Source organism: Nomascus leucogenys, unplaced genomic scaffold (assembly GCF_006542625.1).
Source record: "Nomascus leucogenys isolate Asia unplaced genomic scaffold, Asia_NLE_v1 000959F_65900_qpd_obj, whole genome shotgun sequence".
Classification (NCBI taxonomy): Eukaryota; Metazoa; Chordata; class Mammalia; order Primates; family Hylobatidae; genus Nomascus; species Nomascus leucogenys.
In genome coordinates, this window is record NW_022096565.1 from 24419 (window position 1) to 45584 (window position 21166).

Sequence of the window (21166 nt, forward strand, 5' to 3'; positions counted from 1 at the left end):
ACGCTTGTAATCCCAGCACTTTGGGAGGCCGAGGAGGGCGGATCACGAGGTCAGGAGATCGAGACCACAGTGAAACCCCGTCTCTATTAAAAATACAAAAAATTAGCCAGGCGTGGTGGCGGGCGCCTGTAGTCCCAGCTACTCGGAGAGGCTGAGGCAGGAGAATGGCGTGAACCCGGGAGGCGGAGCTTGCAGTGAGCCGAGATTGCGCCACTGCACTCCAGCCTGGGCGACAGAGCAAGACTCCGTCTCAAAAAATAAATAAATAAATAAAATAAAAAATAAAAAACAAATAAAAAGTAAACTGCCAGATGAACGATATGAACCCAGTGGTTTCAGACACTGGACAAGGGTGCATGGGACAGTGGAGTGAAGGCAGGAAACAAGGGTAGGGGCTCCTACAAGTACCCAGCTCAAACCTGCACGGAGTTTCCAGGCTGGAGAGCAGGGAGAGGGAAATCAAGCAGAGCGTATATGTTCTCCTGAGTTGAGAACTTGGGGAGAGTCTGCTGGACCTCACAGTGGCAAGTATAGGACACAGAAGCAGTACTGGGGAGGGGGTGGAGAGAGGGAAGCAGAGAGAGCTCTGTGGATCTACTGGGAAGTCCCCTGTCCAAGCACAGATCAGAGCATCAATGAGAGGAAACTGCCTGGGCTGGGAAAGCGGCGCGAGAAAGGAGCAGGCTGGAAAATTCCTGGGGTCACTCTGAGCGGTGAAGAATCTGAGTCTCCACAGCTGGAGTGAAAAGTCTGCCTAGTCCAAGGGGCTTTGAAGAGAGTGCTAGGAGAGTAGCGCCTCAGCAGTGGGGTCAAATTACCCACAGACTGAAGTTTCTTCCCATACCAACTAACAAAGATTCAAAGTGATCCCCCAAAGCATCAGTCTAACTCCAAAGGCTGCCTGTGGCTGAACATACAAAGGAAGCGGGTGCCTAAGAGGATAAGATGGCTCACTCCTGTAATCCCAGCACTTTGGGAGGCCGAGGCGGGCGGATCACGAGGTCAAGAAATCGAGACCATCCTGGCTAACAGGGTGAAACTCCGTCTCTACTAAAAATATAAAAATTAGCCGGGCGTGGTGTCGGGCGCCTGTAGTCCCAGCTACTCAGGAGGCTGAGGCAGGAGAATGGTGTGAACCCAGGAGGCAGAGCTTGCAGTGAGCCGAGATCGTGCCACTGCACTCCAGCCTGGGGGACAGAGCGAGACTCCGTCTCAAATAAATAAATAAAAAGGAACAGCACACAAAAAGCTGCAAAAATTCTTGTGAAATGAAATGAAAGCCAACCCCAGCCATCCTCCCACGAAACAGGAAGCGGGCTCCCTTCAACTTACCTCTATTTTCACTCCTGAGTTTTCTCCCGGGAGTCTTCTCACTGCGCCTGCAGGGTCTGGTCCGTTCCTGAGTTGGCGGAACACTGCCACTTACTCTCCTCCAATGGAACCTAGGAGAGTCGGGAGGAACTGGGGAGTCCGGAGTGTGGAAATGTGTTTGCTTCTCTCGGCTTCTGGAGGTCTCCGACCGGGAAATTGGAGATCAACTCGTCAGGGGTTCTAAGGGTCTCTGAGACCAGCATCTCCAAACGCAAAGGGATGGGTTGTTACATTCCTATAGATAAATTACCCCTTCCCCCTGAGTTGGCGCTGAATGGTCAGCGATGTCCTTAGGGTTTGACCTCTGAGGATTAATTGTGATGTGAGGATTAGGGGAAGAGACTAGGCTTCAGCTGGTTGAGGGTGAATGGATGGTCATGGATGGCAGTTATGGATGTGGGACCCTCTATGAGAAGCTTAGATTAAAAAGGAGTTTAGGGTAGGGAAGAGAGAGGCGAACAGAGCTTTCTCTTTACGAGAGGACAGACTTGAGATTTGCATATACAGAAATGAGGAAGCAGAGAGGGATATTGGAGGGTGGTTAATAGTTTGGGCAAGTAAGTGACAGTGGGGACCGAGAAGGAGGGTGCCGAGTTCCCAGTGTGTGAGGGAAACAATGCCTAGGTTGGTTTTGGCTTCAGAGTCTCAGATGCAGCCCAGGATTAGGCATGCCCCTCAGAATAAATCGTAACTCTTGGGATTGATTGCACTCTACTCGGCACGATCCTGATTCATGGCTTTTAGCTCATGATAGCATCTGAGAAGACAGGGAAGGGGGCTTTACAGTGAATGGTACTTTATTTCTACCCACTTTTTTATTTTTAGAGGCAGGGTCTTGCTCTGCTGCCCAGGCTGGGGTGCAGTGGCATGATCATAGCTCACTGCAGCCTCAAACTCCTGGGCTCAAGTGATCCTACTGCCTCAGCCTCTTAGGTAGCTAGGATTACTACAGGTTCTTGTGCCACCATGCTTGGCTTTCTTTTTTTTTCTTTTTTTTTTTGTAGAGACAGGACCTCACTACGTTGGTCAGGCTGGTTGCAAACTCTTCATTTCAAGCAATCCTCCTGCCTCGGCCTCCCAAAGTGCTGAGACTGCAGGTGTGAGCCACCATGCTGGGCCTAGTGGTACCTTGTTAAGTCAGAACAAATTCCATGTGGCTTAAGACTAATCTTTGCTTCTTTCCGTGTCATCTAAAAATATCACATTCTCTTCATTTCCACAGACAGATTTCAGGCCTCCATTTCCTGATGCCCATATGGCCAGGAAACTGCTCTGTGCTTCCCACTTTGGGCCTGTCCAATACACCCCCCACTCTGCCTCAGGGACCATCTGAGACAAAAATCTAACCAAGTTATTCCTTCCTCTCCCCCAAATGTTAATGAACACCGTCTTCTTCCCCAGGCTTGAGCCCCCTGTCTTGTTGGAGGCAAATAGAAACTTTAGGCACCTCAGCTCTACGTCTGTCAGGAGACTCTACTCAGTGTATTCACCCCCAGCATCACCTCCCATTCAACTCATCTTCAGGGTTTCTGCCTTGGTATAAATGGCAACTGCATCCAGGCTGTTTCAAAAACAGAAATGCAGAAATAATTCCTGAATTCTTTATCTTCCCAAGGACAGCTTCTTCTCAAGCAGAAATGATTGCTAGCCTATTTTCTTTCCTTCTTTTTTTTTTTTGTGATAGAGTCTTACTCTCTCACCCAAGCTGGAGTACAGTGGTGCAACCTCTGCCTCCTGGCTTCAAGCAATTCTCCTGCCGCAGCCTCCCAAGTAGCTGGGATGACAGGCGCGTGCCACCACACCTGGCTTATTTTTGTATTTCTAGTAGAGAAGGGTTTCACCATGTTGGCCAGGCTGGTCTTGAACTCCTGGCCTCAGGTGATCCACCCACCTCGGCCTCCCAAAATGCTGGGATTACAGGCGTGAGCCACCGCAACCAGCCTGATACCCTATTTTCTAAATAAGCACTATTAACTGACTTTGTATTCATGCTGAAATTAAAATAGTGCAGGCATCAAGGTTACTTCCATGGACAACAGCTGTTGCATTCTAATGGGGACCCTGCTTATCTTGTCCTCAGTATGCACCAAGCCTGTTTCTGTGGTTTTTCAGCGCAGACATTCTTCATTCCATGGCCATGGGGCAGCTTCAGATCAAGCTGATTTTCTCTGTTTGTCCGGACTCCAGGCTTCTCCCATTTCCTGAACACACTGGGCACCGTGTGGCCTCGGGGCCTTTGCTGCTTCTGCTCGTTGCTCTGCTCCCATCACTAGTCCCCCGGCAGGCTCGCTCCTCCTGCAGGCCCCCGTTGCCCTGGGCATGGGGGCCTTCTCCATCCCTGGCACTCCTCACAGGTGCTGCCTCACCATGCTGTCCTCAACTTGGACACAGTACATTTCAACACAACTCCCTGGTCAAGTCTAGCTCTTCCACCGGCCTATGCGTTCAGTGAAGTTGTGGATCTTGTCTACAGGTGAGTCCCATGATAGGACAGCTTCCCAGCCCTGACTCTACAATGGAATCAGCTGGAAGGCTTTCTCAAAGGCCAATTCCAGTCATTCAAATTTAGTTATCCTGGGCTGGTCACTGTGTGGAGAAAAGTCCTCTGGTGATTCTAACACTAGTCTGGCATGAGCTCTTTGCCTTAAAGGAGTTTCATGGGCTTTGCCATGAACTACATTGAGTCCAGGGGCCACCTTGGTCCTGCCCCACCTCACTGGACCCCTGGGAGGTCGGAGATTAGATTAGATTAGATTAGAACTGCCCAGGCTGCAGGCCAGCACTCCCAAGAGAGGCTGTGACCATCCTGAGAGTCCCTTCTCAGAGATTCCAGTGTGACCATCCAGGTTGATCCCGAGCACCAGGAGCTCAGAGGGTCCCAGGTGGGTTTGATGCACAATCTGGGCTGACAGGCTGACCTTGATGAGGCTCCGAAGGCCAGGGACCTTTTTATTTCTGACAACAGACGTAAGTGCCACAGAATCTCTGGGGCCTAGGGCAGGAGATTGGGACCTGATTTAGGAAAGACTTCTTGAGCTTTGAGATTTATTAGACAGGAGAGTATGACTTTAAAAGAAATAGTTTTCACACATTTTCAGGGCTGCTTCTCTTTTCAAGGGTGAGGAAACATGGGTGTTTTTTGTTTTTTTTTTTTTTGAGACGGAGTCTCGCTCTGTCACCCAGGCTGGAGTGCAGTGGCGCGATCTTGGCTCACTGCAAGCTCTGCCTCCCAGGTTCACGCCATTCTCCTGCCTCAGCCTCCCAAGTATCTGGGACTACAGGCGCCCACCACCATGCCTGGCTAATTTTTTTTGTATTTTTTTAGTAGAGACGGGGTTTCACTGTCTTAGCCAGGATGCTCTCCATCTCCTGACCTCGTGATCCGCCTTCCTCGGCCTCCCAAAGTGCTGGGATTACAAGCGTGAACCACTATGCCCAGCTGGGTGTTCAGTTTTAAACATTTGGGAAAATCATCTAATCTAGGGGATACTGTTTCAATGTTTCAGTGTAAAAAATTAATGTATGATTAATTTTGGCTGGATTTTTGGAAACTAGAAGGGCAACAGTGTAGAATACTGGGGGAAAGTGACTGAAAGTAATGGGGTGTGCCTATATGAAGGAGGGTCTGCACAGGTCAGACACTGGACAGGTTTCCCTGGATTAATTTAAAAATATATATATTTTTAATTAGGTATGGTGGTGCATGCAGGTAATCCCGACTACGTGGGAGGCTGAGGTAGGAGAATCTCTTGAACCTGGGAGGCGGAGGTTGCAGTGAGACAAGATTGCGCCACTGCACCCCAACCTGGGTGACAAGAGTGAAACTCCATCTCAAAAATATATATATATTTAAATATATAATATATCGATATATTATATATTCAAATATAAAATATATCTATATATTATTTATTCATAAATATAATATATCTATATATTTATATATTTATAAATATATATTTATTATTTAAAAATATATATTTTTTGAGACGGAGTTTTGCTCTTGTTGTCCAGGCTGAGTTCAATGGTGTGTTCTTGGCTGACCGGAACCTCCGCCTCCCGGGTTCAACCTCAGCCTCCCGAGTAGCTGGGATTACAGGCATGCACCACCACGCCCAGCTAATTTTGTATTTTTAGTAGGAACGGGGTTTCTCCATGTTGGTCAGGCTGGTCTCAAACTCCTGACCTCAGGTGATCTGCCTGACTCGGCCTCCCAAAGTCCTGGGGTTACAGGCGTGAGCCACCGCGCCCAGCCGCATATTTTTTAAAATAATGAAAATTGCAAAGAACGTCCCTGGATTAATTTTTTAAAAAAAAGAAAGAAAGAAACGGGACAGGATGAGCCAGTGGTAGTTTCTGATGTACCAAGGAAGTATTTTATTTGCAAATCAAAATGGAGTCTTTTCAGTTCCCTAGGGATGAAGGGAAATCACCTAAGAGAGATGAAGTATTACGCAACAAGGGAGTTTGAAAGAAATGTTGGGAGACAGTACATGGCAATTTTTCTTTCTTTTTTTTTTCTTTTTGAGATGGAGTCCCGCTTTGTCGCCCAGGCTGGAGTGCAGTGGCACTATCTTGGCTCACTGCAACCTCCGCCTCCTGGGTTCAGGTGATTCTTCGGCCTCAGCCTCCCAAATAACTGGGACTACAGGCACCCGCCACCACGCCTGGCTAATTTTTGTATTTTTAGTAGCGATGGGCTTTCACCATATTGGCCAGGTTGGTCTCGACCTCCTGACCTCATGATCCGCCTGCCTCGGCCTCCCAAAGGGCTGGGAATACAGGCGTGAGCCACCGCACCCAGCCAATTTTTCTTTTTTTTCAAGACAGAGTTTCTCTCTGTTGCTCAGACTGGAGTGCAGTTGCACCATCTCGGCTCACTGCAACCTCTGCCTCTTGGGTTCAAGCGATTCTTCTGCCTCAGCCTCCCGAGTAGTTGGGATTACAGGTGCTTGTGACCACGCCCGGCTAATTTTTGTATTTTTTAGTAGAGATGGGGTTTTACCATGTTGGCCAGGCTGGTCTCGAACTCCTGACCTCATGATCTGTCCTTCTCAGCCTCCCAGAGTGCTGGGTTTACAGACGTGAGCCACTGTGCCTGGCCCATGTCAATTTTCCTCTAAATGGTGTCAAGAGGATCTGAAGTAGCAGGTGAGAGACAGGCCAGAGAAGAGAGCAGTCATGGAGACAAACACACAGGGCGATTCCCCTGTGCAGACAGAGCCCAGCCTTTCCCACGCCAAAGACACACGAGAGAGCACCCGAGAGAACAGATTCCATGAGGACATCACGTTCCTCTCTGGATCTCAGCCTTCAGGGAGAGGCCATGTCCACTCAGAACAGGAGAGGCCAGGCCAGGTCCTCAGGGCTGCTGCTTTGTCCACCCGCTGCTGAGGAGCAGCGAGGCATGGACGCGCTCCCATGGCAAGCCCTGTGCGCAGGGGTGCGGAGGGCACCCATGGGCAGGGGCCCGGGTCTGGGTGCTTGGGCTTGGCTTGCTCCGCAGCGTGATGCGCTCAGCTTGCAGAAGTCACTCCCTCACCAGCGTGAGCCGGAACACAGGAGAGAAAATCCTGAGGAGACCTGGTCCTCCATTCTAGCCCAGGATTCTTTCTAGGGCCCCTCTCTAGGGCAAAGCCTGCGACTTTCAAGCCTAATGGTCCAGTATATGCCTATAAAGGGAGTGGATTTCACCATGGTTTAGAGCTGCTTCTATTTTCAACATGATGAGAGAAGAGAGGTTGATTAATGGATACAAACATACAGTTCGATAAAGAAATAAGACCTAGTGTTCGATAGATCAGTAAGGTGACTATAGTTTACAATAATCTATTGTATATTTCAAAATAGCTAGGAGAGAGTAATTTGACAATCTTGACCATAAAGAAAAGACAAATATTTGGCCGGGCACAGTGGCTCATGCCTGTAATTCCAGCACTTTGGGAGGCTGAGGCAGGTAGATCACGATGTCAGGAGATCGAGACCATCCTGGCCAACATGGTGAAACTCCGTCTCTACTAAAAATACAAAAATTAGCTGGGCATGGGTGGCACGCGCCCGTAGTCCCAGCTACTCGGGAGGCTGAGGCAGGAGAATTGCTTGAACCCGGGAGGCGGAGGTTGCAGTGAGCCGAGATCATGCCACTGCACTCCAGCCTGGGGGACAGAGCAAGACTCCGTCTCAAAAAAAAGACAAATATTTAAGGTGATCGAGATCCCAGTTATACTGATCTAATTTTTACCAAATATATGAATGTAGTAAATTATCACATATACACCCCGAAAAAATTTTAAAAGAAAATCACCAATTGTTTCAATACCAATCCCAAATAATTCACACAGCCACAATTTTGGAATTCAAGGGGATCTGGAAGGAATGAAGTCATTGGACAAAAGTAATTGAGAATTAAGTGTGTCACATCTGAATGCTTGTGTACCCCCCAAATTCACGTGTTGAAACCCCATAGCCTAATGTGATGGTGTGAGGGGATGAGGCCCCGGAGGTGATTAAGACGAGCTGAGTCCTGAGGGTGGAGCCCTCATGCACGGGATTACGATCCTTACAGGAGTCCAAAGAGAGCTTGATTCCCCCTTCACCACCTGAAGAAGGAGCTAGAAGGCACCTTCTGTGAGCCAGAAAGTGGGCCCTCAGCAGACACTGAATCTACCACAGCCTCCTCTTGGTTTCCAACCTCCGCAATGTGAGAAATACATTTCTGCTTTTATAACATAGCCAGTTTGTGGAATTACATTGTGGTAGCCCAAATGGACTAAAACAAATGGGTATGTAGTGATATCAGGGTTCCTGGGCAGAAATAGTTGTCAACAGAAGAGATTTGGGAAGCAAGTCAGAAATTGTGGATGTCTACAGAAATGTCAGAAGTGTCCACCGAGCTATGGATGAGAACCAGAAGAGTTGCTTTTGCAGATAAGGAGTCATTATTTTAGTGACAAAAGAATATAATATTTTAGGGATAACAACAAAGTGTCAGGAAACAGAAGTTGAGAGCAGAGAGAGAACTTCCACACTCTTAACCCAGCCGTGGAAGGAGGGGCAGGCACAGGGGATGAGACTGGAGAGTGGAGTCAGGGGGGCCACAGGCACATTTCCAGGCAGTGACTATCGCTGTGCCAGAGGGGAGCGCAAGGCCCTGGGGGCAGAAGCCAGCCCCAATGTCAAGGAACAGGCCATGACTTGCAGTGGGTGCTGGGTATCAAGACCTTGGTTTTCTTTTTTTTTCTTTTTTTTTTTTTGAGATGGAGTCTTGCTCTGTCACCCAGGCTGGAGTGCAGTGGCACAATCTTGGCTCACTACAGCGTCTGCCTCCCAAGTTCAAGCAATTCTCCTTCCTCAGCATCCCTAGTAGCTGGATTACAGGCATGCGCCAGCAATCCTGGCTACTTTCTGTATTTTTAGTAGAGATGGGGTTTTGCCATGTTGGCCAGGATGGTCTCGATTTCCTGACCTCGTGATCTGCCCGCCTCGGCCTCCCAAAGTGATGGGATTACAGGCGTGAGCCACCAGGCCCGGCCTAAGACCTTGCTTTTCAATGAAACAGTCTGAGACTAAGTCTCAGCACTTTCACTTGCTCTGTGAGCTCAGGCACATCCTCTGCTCTCTCTGGGTCCCCGTGTCTTACCCTGCAAAAAAGAAGAACTTACATCTCACCCTCCAAGATGTACTCCCTGATGATTAGCTTAAGGATTTGGGACTTTGATGGCATCAGCCAAATCCCTTCAGGGCAGCACCTAATCCAGGGTTTGATTGGATACCCGGGTGAGGGTGTGACTGCCTTCAACTTGCACAAGGATTTGGAAGGATTCTGGGCCCCGTATCCCCAACTGCAAAATAGGAGGTTGTCTTGGCTGGGCCTGTAATCCCCAGCATTTTGGGAGGCCGAGGCGGGTGGATCACGAGGTCAGGAGATCCAGACCATCCTGGCCAACATGGTGAAACCCCGTTTCTACTAAAAATACAAAAACTTAGCCGGGCGAGGTGGCGGGTGCCTGTAATCCCAGCTACCTGGGAGGCTGAGGCAGGAGAATGGCGTGAACCCAGAGGCGGAGCTTGCAGTGAGCCAAGATCACGCCACTGCACTCCAGCATGGGTGACAGAGTGAGACTCCATCTCAAAAAAAAAAAAAAAAAAAAAAAAAAGAGGTTGGCTTTTTTTGCACGAATGAACATCCATGATTTCTGTATTCTTTTCGACCTCACTGAGTTTCCAGTGAAACAGGAAGTGCTGAAATCCCAACCTTGGTGTAACTGTAGTTAGGTGCATTTTGTGAAATGCTTTTTCCACATGAAGATAAACACGTTCGCCCCTACCCATTCTATTAAATGTGGTGTGGTTGATTTTCATATGTTCAACAAACATTGGACTTCTGGGATAAATCCCAGAAGTTCATGATGTGTAATCATTTTCATTAGCTGCTTTATTTATATTAATTTGGCTGGAAATTGCCTAGCCAGGCCGGGCGCGGTGTCTCACGCTTGTAATCCCAGCACTTTGGGAGGCCGAGGCGGGCGTATCACGAGGTCAGGATATCGAGACCACGGTGAAACCCCGTCTCTACTAAAAATACAAAAAAAAATTAGCCAGGCGTGGTGGCGGGCGCCTGTAGTCCCAGCTACTCGGAGAGGCTGAGGCAGGAGAATGGTGTGAACCCGGGAGGTGGAGCTTGCAGTGAGCTGAGATCGCGCCACTGCACTCCAGCCTGGGCGACAGAGCAAGACTCCATCTCAAAAAAAAAAAGAAATTGCCTAGCCATAGGTGCCAGGGGCTTCAAATTCCTCTAGTATCCTTGCTTTGGTCTCCACTTGTGACTGAGTTTCCCCAAATGGTCCTCCTCAGGGACGGTCTGTGGCTCTGTCTGCTATAACCCAGCGCCGTTGCACTGCGGCTCTGTTGGGATGGTGGCAGAGGGGGTGCATTCTATAATCTTCCAGTTAAATGTGTCAGTACTCCTGTGTCCAACGGCTGGGATCTACTCAAGTGTTCTCCAGCGGCATAACTTTGCCTCCTTGCCCTGTCCTCCCTCTCCTGGTTGCAGGATTCCAATCTACTGGAATCCTCAAAGTGCTGAGCCATGTTGACAGTTTCCTCTCCCTTAGGTGAGATAGGAAGGATAGGGAGAGTGGGGAAATGTCCTTCCTGCAGCTAGCATAAGACTCTGGCAAGCTCCTTTCCCTAGAGTGTCCGCTTTTATGGAGAAGACTCTGGGTGTATTTCACAATGATTCCCCTTCTGCCACAGCCCTCAGGGGATATTTCTCAGATCATCACCTTGGGAATCTGTTGGGATTCCTGGAGCTGATGGCAGTGGCGGAATGTGGGACCCGTTATGACTATGGACCCAGAAATTCCACATTCTCAGTTTAGCCCATATTCAACCTCCAGCAATTCATCAAAATTACCTGTTAGTTTTCTAACCAGTTTATGGCTCCAGTAGGCTCCAAGTAAACAAATCTCAGCTGTGTCTCTGGATACATCCGTCTCTTCAGCTTTCACAGTTGTGACTTCAGTTCTCAGAAAGATAAAAGTCACTGATTTTCAGCTTGACTAGCTTTTTCTTATAAGGATAGGGGTGATGACTTCCAAGCTGTTTACGTGTTGTAGTTGAAACTGGGAGTTCCAACAAGTTTCTGAGTGCTAGAGAATTAAAGAGAGAATTGAATAATAGAATAATATCAAATGACAACAGAATCACAAAAGTCCTTTAACTGCTCAGTTTAAACAGTTTAAATGCTGAGGAAGGGAACAATTTCATGACGAATTCAGTGTCAATAGAATGGCTATCAGAGGTTGTCTGTGTAGCATCATGCAGAAACGCAGAATATGGATAGGACACCTTCTACAGCGTACTCCAGGCTTTACTTTAATTTTGAGTAACAATTGTTCGCACTTCTGGCTGGGCGCGGTGGCTCACTCCTGTAATCCCAGCACTTTGGGAGGCTGAGGTGGGTGGATCATGAGGTCAGGAGTTGGAGACCAGTCTGGCCGACATGGTGAAAGCCTGTTTCTACTAAAAATACAAAAAAAAAAAAAAAAAAAAAAAAAAAAATTAGCCGGGCATGGTGGCAGGTGCCTGTAATCCCAGCTACTTGGGTGGCTGAGGCAGGAGAATCGCTTGAACCCAGGAGGCGGAGGTTGCAGTGAGCTGAGATCTTACCACTACACTCCAGGCCAGGCGACAGTGCGAGACTCCATCCCCACAAAAAGAAAAAATTGTTTGCACATCTACACATCTACATAAATTTGTATTTGTATTATATCAACCAAAGGAATACAATTTGACTTATTAACTCAATTTAGTTTCTGCAAAAAGCTTCAATTTCCCAGGTCTCATCTAGAAGGGATAAGATGGCTTTATAAGCACAAGTTCTCAAAAGAAAAACATTGCAGAGGCAAAAAAAAAAAAATTCTCATTGTGATTATTTGCATCTGGGGTTATACTGTAAAAAGGGACATTTTAGATCTTTTATATAGTCTCTAATAGTAAACAGAAAGATTACATTTGTATTACTGCAGATTTTATCTGGCACTTGAAAATTCATTTGCAATTTTAGAACCAAGAAATACTTTTGGTGTGTTCCATTGGTCATTTGAGCTGAAAAGATTTGAGTGTGGAAAGTCATTACAATTTCTGCTATGGTTGTTTTATTTTTATCTGAATTTCCTTTCATCGGAAAATTTGTTACTTTATCTGTTTCTTTAGCACTGTTCGAGGAAATCACGTATTGCTCAGGCTTAGCTGTTAGTATAACCTGCCTTATATCTGACTTTGCAGTATGGTCAACACTGAATGAACAACTGTGCACTGTAGAAAGAGCTTCAAAACATCTTTTCTCTAATAGATACCAAATGTTTTAAAAATTAATCATGAAACTTATACTTGCATTTTTATTCAAATATGCATAAATGAAAATAGGCAATGGGGTAGATCTCATATTAAGTATCCTTAACACAAAATATAAAATAAAAAATAAATTATAGTAATCACAATAATTGAAAATACTAATTTTGATCATCTCACTCACAAGAGCGAAGCATAATTACCAATAAATTGAGGCCGAACTATTGAAAGGTTGGAAACTTACAAACTAACAATAAACTTGAACTTGGTATGTGACACAGAAAAATCGAACTTTATGCATGCCTGCAAGGGAGAAGTGTGTTTGCGGGAACAGTATACCTGAAGAAAGCCAGAGCTGATCTTATCCAAAATTTTGAGCAGCTCAGTGTCCGGGACTGGCGAATTTTCAGGGGCAGGGCTGTTTATGGATTGTTAGACTTTCAAGTGTGTTAGTGTGGTCACTGGAATTAGACGGTTGTTGACTGGCCAATTTCCAGAAGCACGGTCACTGGAGGGAGGGACTTGCTGACCGACCGTGGTCTAGAAGCAGCACTAAGTGGCACTCAGAAGCTGGAGGCTGTCATTAAGTTGATTTCAGAAGCATGGCTACTGGCAGTGAGGCCATCACTGATTTTTCAGACCATGTGTACTGATCCAAAGATCTAATTATTGGGGATTATTTTACAACTTAGGAATTTGGCCAAAAGAACAGTCTTTTCCTTTCTTTAATATGGAAAACAAGTACTTTTATTCTCACTTCCCTCTTTTGTCTTCCCTCAAACACATAGGAGAAAACATAAGAGATTGTTCAGATCTTTATTTGTGGAGGTATGATTTGCAGCTTGTATTGCCACTTAAGCGATTTAAGTGCCAATTACTGAAGCAGAACCGTAGCTCAAAGTGTTGATTTTTCATTAATGAGGGGAGAAACCCTGAATACATTTAAGGCATCCTAACAAAGTTAATACAGGATTCAGGACAAAATCATTAAATACAGGACGTTTGGCAACCCTACCTTAGTCAGCTTTCTTCTCGCTCGCCACTCTCACCTATTTGCCTGTGAAAACCATGCCTTATTTATTCTAATACATAATTATCTGTCTCCTGTTCTCCATCAATGCTGTCCTGTTTGAGTTGGAACCCTCATTTACCTATTAGTTGAATTTAAACAGCCCAGATTTCCTGCGTGGCATCAGTCAACAGGCATCAGCTTTCTTCAACCCCCTACGCTTAGCTTCTCTGGAATTTCCCTTGCTTACCATCTTTGACTCCACCGATTTACCATAAAATCCAAACTCCTTAGCTTGGCAAATAAGGCCTTTTGTGATTTGGCTTCTGCCTTCTACTCAAGCTTTAACATTTGTCATTTTCCTGCTCACTAGTTCTAAATTAAGTTTTCCAAATGTCCTATTGTCCACCTGTGGTTTGGCACATGCAGTTTCCTCTTAATCGGAATGCTTCTATCTCCCTCGGAGTTCCTATTACTCTCCCCAAATATAGCTCAGGCATCACTGCCCCTGGAAAGCTTTGATGTCTCCAGGCTGTCTTCATGAGTCTCTTTCTTCATCCTGTGCAAATCTTTGCAATATTTTCATAGTGGAACATAGTCTTGTCTACTGAAACAACAAAAACTGCAATATAATCTGCTTGCTCATTTGCTAGTCCAACTCCATCCCCTTCCCAATCATGGCTTCTTGAAGCCTGTGTCTGTCTTAAAACTTGTAGTTTTAAGACTTGTATACTTGTAAACTTGTATAGTACCTGCTCCAAAGTTAAAAAATATTTACTGTGGTGAGAAAAACTTGGGACTGTAATGTCCCCCCTAACTGGGAAGGAGCCGAGAGACCAAAGAATGACTCAGACAAGTCCAGCTTGATGAGCAGATGAGTTTATTAGACTTCCATACAGGGCACTCCTGGACGGCAGCAGGACAGCTCTGGAGATCTGTACCACCTTGCACCTCTAAGCTGCTTTTAAGCCAATTTTCTGGCTCTTTGCCTCGTGTGTGATTGGACTGTTTGCTTAGTGTGTTCCCAGATACTCTGGGATGTTTGGGTTCTCAGGGACACTTGCTCCTCGGTTGGGCACCATGGCCTTTGCTTACTGCCCAGCCTTCAGGGCTCAAGCAGTGGATATAAACCCTTAGGTAACCTGGTAGGGGATCTGTCACACTACAGTTTATGAAACAATTCACATGTCTTGTTTGGGCTGCTGTAACAAAATACCTCATCATACTAGGTAACTAATAAAACATTTCTCACAGTTCTGGAGGCTGGGAAACCAACTTAAAGTGCTAGCAGGTTTGGTGTCTGGTTATGGCCATCTTGATTCAAAGAAGGTATCTTATCACTGTGCCCTCACATGGCTGAAGGGCAGAACAAGCTCCCTGGGGGCTCTGTGATAAGGGCACTGAGGGCTCCGCCCTTATGACCTAATCACCTCTCCACACATCCCACTTCATAATACCATCACCTTGGAGGTTAGCATTTGGACATAGGGATTTGGGGGAGACATAAACATTGAGACCATAGCAATGTCCTTTTCAAGAGTTTGCCACAGGTGTTAGATTTGTGAAAGTTCTTCTGATGTATTCATTATAAATTTAAAAAATACATATTTAGGGTGGCTGGGCACGGTGGCTCACACCTGTAATCCCAGCACTTTGGGAGGCCGAGGCAGGTGGATCACCTGAGGTCAGGAGTTTGAGACCAGCCTGGCCAACATGGAGAAACCCTGTCTCTACTAAAAATATAAAATGGCCGGGTGTGGTGGCAGGTGCCTGTAATCCCAGCTACTCGAGAGGCTGAGGCAGGAGAATCGCTTGAACCTGGGAGGCGGAGGTTGCAGTGAGCCGAGATCGCACCATTGCACTCTAGCCTGGGCGACAGAGTGAGACTCTGTCTCAAAATAAAAAAAAAATAATAAATACATACATATTTAGTAGCTTTAAACCTGAAATTATTGCCTGTTTTTCTATCTAATACAGTTCAGGGCATATAACTGGTATACCTTCCTAATAAATGACTTCAGAGAAATAAAATGCAAAACCATGAGTAGAAAATTCCCAACTACTAGAACACCAGATTTTTCTTTTTCTTTTTTAATGAAATCCATGCACAAATTTGACATCAGGGTAGGAAAAGGACGAACCCCAGAGACTGAGAGGTAGTTCATAATTCATTTTTCTTTTATTTTGGTCCTTTTCTCTAAAAAGGTACAATTTGATCAATTCATTTGTATGCTATTAAAATGCTATAAAAATATTACCAGTTTGGTGGTCTTCTAATGAGAAATCTAAAGCATACCTCCCCACCCACTCAGATATCTGTTACTGATGATCACGTGACATCTAGCATATACGTCTGTAGGAAAAGGGAAAAAGCAAACCCATTTCACAAATGGCTAAAGTCAATGTCTCCAATTGTAAATTCTTCATCTCAGGTTATTTTTTTAAGTGTCTGACAAGCACAAACACTTTCCTCATATCTATTATATAGTTGAGGTTTATCCATGGAATTGAATATCTAATAAGGGCTAAATTATTACCTTTTTTTTCCACATCCATGACATTTATTACATCTCTCTCAAGGATGTATTCTTTGATGAGCTTTGGTTTAAGGCTTTCACACATACAAATTGACTTTCTAGGGGTCCTCTTCGATATGAATTTTATAATGATTAGTAAGAGATGACCTATGGTTGAAAAGTTTCCCACATGTATTACATTCATAGGGTTTCTCTCCAGTATGAATTCTCTGATGTGCAATACGTGATGAGCTTTGTCTAAAAGTTTTTCCACATGTATTACATTTAAAGGGTTTTTCTCCTGTATGAATCCTTCGATGTTGAATAAGAGCTGAACTTTGGCCAAAAGACATCCCACATTCCTCACATCGATATGGTTTCTCTCCAGTATGAATTCTCTGGTGATTACTAAGCGATGAGTTACACCTGAATGTTTTCCCACACTCATTACACTTATAGGGTCTTTCTCCAGTATGCATTCTCTGATGTTGAATGAGAGCTGAACTCTGTCTGAAAGCTTTTCCACATACTTTACATTTACATGGTTTTTCTCCAGTATGAATTCGCTCATGAATAATAAGTGTTGAGTGGGAGCTTAAGGCTTTACCACATTCATTACAATTATAAAACTTCTCTCCAGTATGAATTATTCGGTGTCTATTAAGTCGTGAAATAGAAGTAAAGCCTTTCCCACATTCATTGCATCTATAGGGCTTTTCTCCAGTGTGAATTCTTTCATGTTGAATAAGAGAGGCACTCTGGCTGAAGGCCCTCCCACATTCACTACATTTAAAAGGTTTCTCTCCAGTGTGAATTCTCTGATGATAACGAAGGGATGAGCTAGACTTAAAGGTGTTGCCACATTCATTACATAAGTAGGACTTCTTTCTAGAATGAATTCTTTGACATCCAGAAAGGGATGTGCTGCAACTAGATGCCTTCCTACCTGGATTATACTTACAAGGGTTCTCTTCAGCATGAATTTTTTGATGTATAAAAAGGCCAGACCTTCGGCTGAAGGATTTACCACATTCTTTACATCTATAGGATTTCTCCACAGTATGGGTTCTTAGATGTTTATAAAGGGATGTACTGAGAGTAAAGGCTTTCCCACATTCTTTACATATGTAGGGTTTCTCTCCAGTATGCGTTATTTGATGTTGAATAAGAGCTGAACTTTGGCTAAAGGCTTTTGAACATTCTTTACACTTAAATAGTTTCTCTCCACTATGGTTTTTCTCATGTTTACGAAGGGATGAAGTGTTAATGAAGGTTTTTTCACACAGACTACATTTATAGCGTTTATCTGCTGTAATTTTTGGTTGGTTAAGTAAATGTGAATTCTGTTTGAGGCTGTTTCCTTGTATTTCACATTTTGGTGGTGTTTTTTCTCTGGGAAGTATCTGTTGCCTAATAAGCACTGACTTTGGGCTGAAGTTTTGGCTCAATTCGGTATTTTTATGGCTTCTTTCTATAGTGGGGATTTTTTTGTGGGTAGCTGAACCTATCTGAAAACTTCCCTTTTTATCCTGCTTTTTCTCTAATCTGCCTTCATATATGTAAGGCTTTTCTAATTTCAAATCCCAAGGTACATTCCTGTTGGATCTTTTCAGTATCAGTCCCTGAAATGAAGAGTCTTGTGTTTGCGTTGACTTTGTGGTTTTATGACTGCTCTTCGATCCTGGAGGGAAAAAAAAATCAAAAATGTTTCATGTGATATCATAGCATCTGACTACTGAGGCTAAAAGTGTAGAAGGAATAAATATTGGTGATATTTAAATAAGGCCCTGATATCTGTATGAAAAAAACTGCAAGAAGAAAAAGTAGGACAGTTAGACAGTATGACAAAATATAATTGACAGCAATTTAAGTACTAGGGTGAAGAATAAAATAAAGCAAACCCATTTAAAGAGGGTGAGAAAGAGTGACCAGAAGAATTGGCTAATGAAGAACAGAGAAAAGGGTTATAAGGGCATCATGAGTTGAAAGAGGAAGTTTGGGGTCAGGACCCAAAACCCATGATGGAATCCTAATTTTTTTTGTTTGTTTTTTTTTTGACATTTGTCTTCTTTGTGTAATTTTTTTTTGAGACAGTCTCACTCTGTCGCCCAGGCTGGAGTGCAGTGGCACGATCTCGGCTCACTGCAACCTGTCTCCCAGCTTCAAGCAATTCTTGTGCCTCAGCCTCCTGAGTAGCTGGGATTACAGGCACCCACCATCATGCCTCGCTAATTTTTGTATTTTCAGTAGAGACAGGCTTTCACCATGTTGGCCAGGCTGGTCTTGAACTCCTGACCTCAAGTGATCTACCCACCTCGGCCTCCCAAAGTGCTTGGATTACAGGCATGAGCCGCCGTGCTTGGCCTTTATGTAATTATTCTTAATCTGGAAAGTCCCTCCACCCCATGTCAAATTCCCTCATATCCTTCAGATTCAGTTCAAAAATGGACTCTCTCAATCCTTTGACTCTGAGCAGCCACAGTCCATTCTCCTTACTATAGCACTTACCAGAATATTAAACATATGTATTACTGACCTTTCTAATATATACACACATATATAGTATATTATAGTTCTATATCTATGTCTGTATGTATCTCACTTTCCTTTTCTAACATAACTGTTCTTCACAAGCAGATCAGAATGCCCTATTTTCCTGCAGATCCTCTTGACAGCACTCCAATTGTATACAAAAGTTGTATGTTGTGTTAATCTGCCTTAATTACTTATACATTCCTAACTCAAACAATGTCAAATATTCTTACGCATTTCATAGATATACAAATATGCACATGTGTTATACATACATACACACACACATTTCAGACCCTTGTAGAAGCTGCCTCCTAGGCCAGTACATGGGTGATTAGAGAGCTTTCAGGGCCAGTTCAAACAGGAGGGCCCTGTTATTGAATTAATCGACAAGAGGTGCCACAAGGCTGGCCTAGAGCCAAGAGTTGCAAGATAGGAAGGCAGCCTACTCATGCATCAAGCAAGAGAGGCTACACGGGAGGGCTGAAAAGAGTCAAAGATCAACAATAAGACAGGCATGGATATATAAGATAAAACATGGTTAACGTGGAAAAGTAAAGAACAGAATTGAAGAAATATTAAAATTGGATAAGAACACAATTCAATAAATACTAAATTCTCTCAGGGGAATGGTTATGCTCATAGTCTTAGCATTTTCTCCTGGGGTAGAGGTAACTGTTTAAAGGGACCATTTGTATTTCACTGTATTTGCGATTCCTATATGACAGTCACTTTCACACGTCTACAAATTACTTCTGCTTAATAAACACAATACATTTTGCTTTTCCCTTATTAGTGTTCACTTACTAGTTCCCTTCATATAACTCTTCTTCCATTCCTTCTTTAAATAATGGTATTCCCTAGGGTTTTGGTTTTTTTTTTTTCACTCCACACACCCTCCCTAACTTCACATGCCCTATATCTTTATACTATTTACTGTAAGGGAAAGCAGAGTTTCTTAACTTTATGCTTAACACCTTCCTAGTTCCTTCTTCGTTTCAGTCTTGCTAAATTAAGTGATCAAATTTTAATACATTATTTAGGCCACATATATGGAGGGGGCAGTGGCAAAAATGAAGTGAATATCGGTCGTTGTTTCTAGGCTTAATATATGTGCTAGGAAGAAGGCAGCAGCAAGATTCTGCAACTTGGATTCTAGCTTGTAAGGCAACCATACAGAACCTGCCTTAGGCCTAGTGTAAAGAAAGGCCCCTCACCTTTGCTACAGCCCTGAGCAGGGGGATCAGGTACTTCAGTGATATTTTGTTTGCCATGCCTTACTATCTCTACCATAATGTCCTAACTAGTCTTGCCCTCTGCCAATTCAGTCTCCACACTGCAGCCAGAATAATCTCTGTGGTTTTTTTTTTTTTTTTTGAGATGGAATCTCACCGTGTCACCCAGGCTGGAGTGCAGTGGCGCGATCTCGGCTCACTGCAACCTCCCCCTCCCAGGTTCAAGTGATTCTCCTGCCTCAGCCTCCTAAGTAGCTGGGATTACAGGTACACGCCACCACACCTGGCTAATTTTTGTATTTTTAGTAGAGACCGGGTTTCACCATGTTGGTCAGGGTGGTCTCGAAGTCCTGACCTCATGATCCGCCCACCTCAGCCTCCCCAAAGTGCTGGGATTACAGGTGTGAGCCATCGTGCCCGGCCAATCTTTCTAAGATCAATATTTTACTATGTGGCAAACTTCCTTAAGGTCCTCCTATAGATTTTCAATGACTCACATCTGAAGTCTCTTAAGAGTCTTGAAGACTCTTAGGAGTCCTTAACATGGTGAATACAGTACTATCTGATCTGACCTTTACCCACCTGTCCTCACCCCCCCTCCCCTGGCTTCTTGCCAGGTATGCTGAACTACATGCAGCTTCAGGAGCACTCCATGACTTTACTTGTTTATCTTTACATATGCTGGCAGCATCCTTTCCATACACAAATAATCATTAAGTGCCTACTGTGGGCCAGGTAATGTTATGGGGAATGCATATAATGTATTCAATAAGACAGGGTTCCAGCCTTCAAGGAGCTTATACTTTGGAGTGTGCACATGCGCACATGCTGGGGAAGGAGGGGGGATGAAGGGACAAATAACAAGTACATAAATAAAAGTCATGTGGATATCTGAAGAAAGTGCTCAAGAGCTCCCTGGGCAAAGGAACCAGCAAACACAAAAGTGTGGCGGACTTAGGAACAACAGAGAGACTGGCCAGAGTAAAACAAGAAGAGGGAAAATGGTGAAATGATAAAATAAGAGTGGAACAGGGCCGGGCACAGTGGCTCACAGCTGTAATCCCAGCACTTTGGGAGGCCGAGGTGGGTGGATCACCTGAGGTCAGGAATTCAAGGCCAGCCTCGCCAACATGGTGAAACCTGTTCTCTACTAAAAATACAAAAATCAGCTGGGTGTGGTGGCACACACCCGTAATCCCAGGTACTCGGGAGGCTGAGGCAGAGAACTGCTTGAACCTGGGAGGCAGAGGTTGCAGTGAGCCGAGATCACACCACTGCACACCAGCCTGGGCGACAGAGTGAGACTCCATCTCAAAAAAATAAATAAATAAATAAGTAAACAAAAAATAAAAAACAAAAGAGTGGAGCAGGAGGTGGGGGACAAATCCTCTAAGGCGCAGGTCATCATAAGGACTGGAATTTAAGCCTACGGGAAGCCACTGGGGAATTATGTGTTCATCTGAGTTGGCTGCTGTGTGGACCGACTATGCTGGGGCACCAGTGGAAGCAGGGAGGGGAGAGGCTACTGAAGAAGCTACTGCAGCTCTTCAGGTGAGAAAGGGCTGGAGGTACAGATGACTACGCCAGGCTGTACTGTGAAGGAAGAGCTAGCGGGACCAAGAATAACAAGACTCAGGACTCCCAGGAAG

General features: G+C 44.8%; 1 protein-coding gene across 2 annotated transcripts in view; it reads right to left on the reverse strand.

The window, feature by feature from the left end:
* Window positions 1-1334: 1334 nt before the first annotated feature.
* The window catches only part of LOC100588247 (zinc finger protein 354A), a 31719-nt gene continuing 11887 nt past the window's right edge, over window positions 1335-21166 (reverse strand). The window contains exons 4-5 of one of the 2 annotated variants that reach the window (XR_004029153.1): window positions 10787-11021; window positions 1335-1442 (exon numbers count right to left, since the gene is read on the reverse strand). Coding sequence is in view for 1 of the 2 variants with exons in the window: in XM_030808785.1 (XP_030664645.1) it covers window positions 15870-17431 (1562 nt within the window). In the remaining variant the exon portion in view is untranslated. Of the gene's footprint in view, window positions 1443-10786; window positions 11022-15389; window positions 17432-21166 lie in introns of those variants that run through there. The other variant, XM_030808785.1, reaches the window with a different exon arrangement.